General features: G+C 39.4%; 1 protein-coding gene across 1 annotated transcript in view; it reads left to right on the top strand.

Annotated features, from left to right (window-relative positions):
* hdac11 (histone deacetylase 11) overlaps positions 1-5,710 on the top strand; it is a gene marked incomplete in the record, with an annotated part of 46,352 nt that overhangs the window by 13,308 nt on the left and 27,334 nt on the right. Inside the window, 1 exon segment of the mRNA XM_014026316.1 lies at positions 3,806-3,848. Within this exon segment, the coding sequence (XP_013881770.1) occupies positions 3,806-3,848 (43 nt within the window).

The following is a 5,710-nucleotide window of genomic DNA, read 5'->3' as shown; positions in this document are numbered from 1 at the left end:
GCCTACACTTCACATGGGATGTTAAACATTCTTTTAAAAATGAAAGTTTATTGATTTATTACACTTACACATTACGCTTTTATAATTATTAGTTGTAAAACGGTCACCAGGCAATATTATCGTTTATCGCAATAAATTTTGAGACAATTAATCGCCCAGCAAAATTTGTTATCGTGACAGGCCTAACTTGTAGTTTATATAGAGACTTTAAAATAGGTGTGGCATGAGAAGGTACCCTATAGGGTTCTCGAGGGGTCATTGGAGTTCGCCCATCCAGTCTACATGTGTTTTGTGGACTTGGAGAAGGCATTTGTCCGTGTTYCTCGAGGTACACTCTGGGGGTGCAACACAAGTATGGGATTGTCGGTCCGTTGTTACGGGCCATTCAGTCCCTATACAAGCGGTGCAAGAGTTTGGTTCACATATCCGGCAGTAAATCGGACCTCTTCAGAGTGGGAGTTGGACTTTGCCAGGGTTGCCCACTGTCACCGATTCTGTTCAAAATTTTTATGTACAGAATTTCTCAGTGCAGCCAGGGGGTGGAGAGACTCCGGTTCAACGGCCTCAGGATTCCATCTCTGCTGTTTGAAGATGATGTGGTTCTGTTGGTGTCATCGCGCCGTGGTCATCAGCTCTCACTGGAGCGGTTAACGGCCCAGTGTGAAGCGGCTGGGATGAGGATCAAATCCGAGTCCATGGTCCTCAGTCTGAAAAGGGTGGATTAGGGGTGCAACAATACATGTACCGTATCAAACCGTATCGAATGGAACAATACAGATTTTAAAAATTTACTTTATCAACATGTCTTCTGAAGATGCTCTGTGTTGAAGGATCAGTGGATCTGTGTTCAACTACTCCACCTAGGCTGCATTTTTGAGTGCAGATCCACTGAGAAACTTGCTGTTTCAGCAACATTTAATTTAAAAACTGTACTTTGGAGGTTAAACAAATGTTCATAATTAATATAAATAAATTACAAGTTAAAAGGGGCATGGACATTTCTCTTTTTTGTATCGAAAAAGTATCGAACCGAACCGTGAATTTCCTGTATCATTGCACCCCTAGTGGATTGCTCTCTTCATGTTAGTGGTGAAGTTCTGCCTCAAGTGGAGGAGTTCAAGTATCTTGGGGTCTTGTTCACGAGTGAAGGAAGAATGGAGCGTGAGACTGATGACGAATCAGTGCAGCTTCTGCTGTTTTGCAGACTCTGTACTGGTCTGTTGTGGTGAAGAGGAACTGAGCTGTAAGGCAAATCTCTGTTTATCGATCAGTCTACATTTCTACCCTCACTAATGGTCACAAATTTTAGATAGTGACCAAAAGAAGAAGATCGTGGATACAAGCAGTTGAAATGAGTTATCTGCAGAGCTGGACTCTCCCTTAGAGATACAGTAGGGTTTCTCAAACTTTTTTGGGTTGTTAAACCCTAAATACCATGAGAATAATTGTATTTATATTTTAATTTTGGGGGTTATTTATGATTGCTTTACTGGCCTATTGGTCCCCATGTGTATATACACACTTTTTAAAATGAAATGACAAAATGTAATTTTGGTAATTTATTTTGGGAACCCCAAAGCTGCAGCTCACTGACACCTGGGGTTCTTGGGACCCCAGTTTGAGAACCACTTCCTTAGAGACAGGGTGAGAACTTCGGTTGTCCTGGAGAGACTTGGAGTAGAGCCACTGCTCCTCCACATCGAGAGGAACCAGTTGAGGTAATTCATCTGATAAGGTTGCCTCCTGGACGACTCCCTGGGGAGGTGCTTCAGACATGTCCGACCAGGAGGAGACCCCGGGGAAGAGGAGAGACTGTCTCTCGGCTGGCCTGATAACACCTCGGAGTCCTCCCAGAACACATAGAAGAGGTGGCTGGGGAAAGAGAGGTCTGGACTTCCCAGCTCAAGATTTTGCCTCCTCAATCTGACTTTAGAACAAGCAGAAGATAATGGACGTGTAGAAAAATGTGCGTTGTTCAAAATGGTATGTCCAAATAAACAGGAATTCACTGGATTTCTTGTTAAAAATTTATTCTCAATCTTCTGACTCCAATCAGGTACAGCACTCAGCAGGCCTCAGTGTAAGACCTGGGGCTGAAAACAAAACACAGGAGCACTACTCTGAGCAGACTCTGCAACTCACTCACAACTTCTTAAAACACTTCCCACTTCTATTATAATGAATTGACCTTCCTGGTTACACCCCTGGAGGTGTTAACTTTTATGTCAGACGTCAGAACGTAACTCAATTTTGTTTAGGCTAAGACGGGTCTGCAACCTGCGGCTCTGGGGCCACATGTGGCTCTTCAGTCCCTCTGCAGTGGCTCTTTGAAAATGTGACCAAACATAACAGAATAATGTTTTTTTTTGTTGTTGTTTGTTTTTTAATACTTAAAACAAAACCTGTTAGCTCATGCTGTTGTTTACTTAAATAAACTAAGTACTTTCTGTGACTTTTCTCTCAAATAATAATAATAATAATGCATTAGTTTTATATAGCGCTTTTCGAGACCCTCAAAGACGCTTTACAATTTTTCATGCATCATTCATTCACACTCATATTCACACACTGATCCACCAGGGTCATCTTTAAATACCTTTTCGACTACATAATAATAAGAATTAGAAAAAAACATCCTCAAATAGTTCAGTTGTACTAGTTTTTATGAAACTCGGTAACTATATACAGTATTTTTCTTGTTTACTTGAATCTGGTCTTTTTATTTGTCCTGATGTGTAAAGATAATAATAAATAATGCAATTCACAATATATAGTTTAGTTTTATAATGTCACCTCCACTGGCCATAAAGGTTACTGAAAAGGCCTCCTAAAGGCCCACAGACCACCAGTTGATAATCACAGTTGCAGCTTGTTTTGCGGCTCTGGACATATTTTATTAGTGAGCCAAGCAGCAGAAATGGCTGTGTTGGTTGTAAAGGTTGCAGACYCCTGGGCTAAGAGAAAGAACACAAAAGACACACAAACTGTTCTGTTATGGCCTTAAAAGCTGAAATAATCAGAAAGTATAAAATACAATACTGCATCTACATTCAATTAATCAGTTACAAAATTTCCTTCAGATGAATGGATGAGAAGACAATGTGTAAAAAATACAAACAGTAGGATACAAAAAATACCAAAATCTCCATATTTTCAACTTTCAGGAAGAAATTCTATCTTTTTATTTTTAACATTTTATTAACCTTTATATAACCAGGCGCATCCCTTTGAAATCACAGATTTCTTTTGCAAAGGAGGCCTGAAGGCAGCCTAACACCATGTTTTCAGTCTGGGAGGAAACCAGAGGACCTGTTCCACAGAAAAACTCACACAAAGGTCTAAACTGGGTATCAAACAGGGCCTTCTTGCTGTGAGGCAACAGAACTAACCACTGATCCATCGTGTTGCCAAAACTGTAATAAATTCAGTTTTTGTCACGTTCTCCCTGCTGACTTCTCCAGAGCTTTGGTTGACCTCCAAAGTGAGGATGCAGGGAGTTTTGTCTTTTTAAAATGTTTTTCTTCCTGATTTATTTAAGAGTATTCTGCTGTTATCCATTGTTTTTATTCAACAATGATGTCAAAATGTCAACAGGCTTGATAGGTTTGTAAAGGAAAACATTTAACAGTAAAAAAGTAACAAATAATGCTTATTTTACTAAAAATTATTCATTACCTAGTCTATTTTATTATTGAAATTTTGTTGTAATTGATCACGTTTTTCTATAAGCTGACAAACTTTATTGAAAAAGTCACACTCATACAGTTTCTGTTTTTAAATGGGTGAACTGAATTGTTTTCTGCAGGCTGGAAAGCTGGCCATTGATCGAGGATGGGCCATAAATGTAGGTGAGTGAGTTTCTATTTAACTTCAATACTGGAAAGTTGTTTACCTAAACTGGTCAGTGTCTGACCCTGTCGAGTAATTTTATCATTAAAAATAATGGTGAAAGTCAACATGAACCCTTGTTCTGCATTCAGACCATCTGCTATATTTACTAAGTTTGCTGTGTTTCTTGGCTGCAGCCCATAGTTGAGTGGTCTSCTAATGATTTTATGAAAGTTGTCCTTTGGTAGTGCAGAAATGTGAGATGTTTTTCATTTCTCCAGTTTWACCCCAACTCATTTAGACTACTCAGATTTACACAGTTTAAATGTTTTTTAACCTCTGCKGTAATGTTTTCGGTCGTGTAAGTCTGTCTGTCTGTGGACGGATTGTCATGACATTTTTACCACAGGTGGGTATTGGCCAAAGGAACACACCATTAAATTTTGGTGATGTTCCAGATCACRATGCAGATACAGGAATTTTTCTTTTAATTTGAGYRAATCAGCCAGGCTACRCAAAGTGTCATTAYGTCAGACACATGTCTGWAGGAAACAGGAAGTACAAGTCGCAAACTSRCTGGGACTACACCTCCCAGGATGTCTACTATTGGGAAAGTTGTGATTATTCTGTTATCAACTAGTATTGGTGATGTTACATGCTGTCTGGAGACGTAGAAAAAGAAATGTGATTCTCTTCACGTTACGGGAATAACAGAAGACACCGACAGTGGGGGGAGGGTCCTGCTGCAGTCCAGCTGAAGCTGGTACCGGTGTTACACCGGACCGGTACCGGACAGCGGGAACAGCTGATCAACCATGTGAGGTACTCCCTCCACATAAGAACTGTATTGTGATTATTCAGAAGTTGGTGGGAGTGTTTGTTTGTGTTGAAAGCATTCAGACTCTGTATTTTGCTTCAACCACTCGCTTCAAAAAAAAAAGGTAAGTAATTTCCAGAGCGACTGTACCAGGAAGAACTTTATAAAGAGTCAAACCATTACAAACACAAACTGTACAAGGGGATAAAACAGAAGTTTTACATGGTGAAATGTGACTGATGAAAACTTTGGAGCTTAATCCCACACCAGTTTGACCATGAATAACGTCGGATAATGAATCTGACTTTTTTTTCACATTGGACTCCACTGGGAAAAAAATCTCACGCATACTGTTGCTTAAATGTTCACTACGTCACAACTTATTCAGCAAATTGTTTCCATCTCTGCTTTTGTGCATTAATTCTTACAGGATGGGGGAAATTGGCCTTGGCGGAGGTTTGCACTCTCCAAGTGCTTCTAGTTATTTATTTTTTATAAAACTTACCTGGATGTGGGCAAAATCTGCAGACTTTTTTTTGTAACACAAACACAACACGGCAATGGGAAAATTAGGAAATAAAATCACAAAACACTCACAATCATCTGCCATGGCTTGAACCACGTGCCAAATTAAGGCCAGCAGGCCAAATGTGGCCCACATAGGCCTTTTGTGTGGCCCTTTGTGGAAATGAGTTTGATCCTTTTTTAAACAAAGGTTTTTATCYAATATGATTTTTTTCTATCCTTTAATTACTTTGAAAACGTGATAAGTAAGTAAGTAATTAAACTTTATTTCTATAGCACCTTTCACAGATAAACATCACAAAGTGCTTCACAGAAAGCAAAATAATTAAAAACAATAAAACAGATCACAGATATAAAAACAACAATTAAAACACAATAAAAAGCACATTAACTAAAAGCCTGTCTGAATAAAAAAAGTCTTAAGATGTTTCTTAAAAGAGTCAGTAGAATTTGAGCAGCGAAGGGACAGAGGGAGAGCGTTCCAGAGCCTCGGGGCCACCACCTGAAAAGCTTTGTCTCCACTGGTTTTATAATGGGTTC

The sequence above is a fragment of the Austrofundulus limnaeus genome, unplaced genomic scaffold, assembly GCF_001266775.1.
Source record: "Austrofundulus limnaeus strain Quisiro unplaced genomic scaffold, Austrofundulus_limnaeus-1.0 Scaffold542, whole genome shotgun sequence".
Classification (NCBI taxonomy): Eukaryota; Metazoa; Chordata; class Actinopteri; order Cyprinodontiformes; family Rivulidae; genus Austrofundulus; species Austrofundulus limnaeus.
This window is presented reverse-complemented; position numbering and strand designations above follow the sequence as displayed.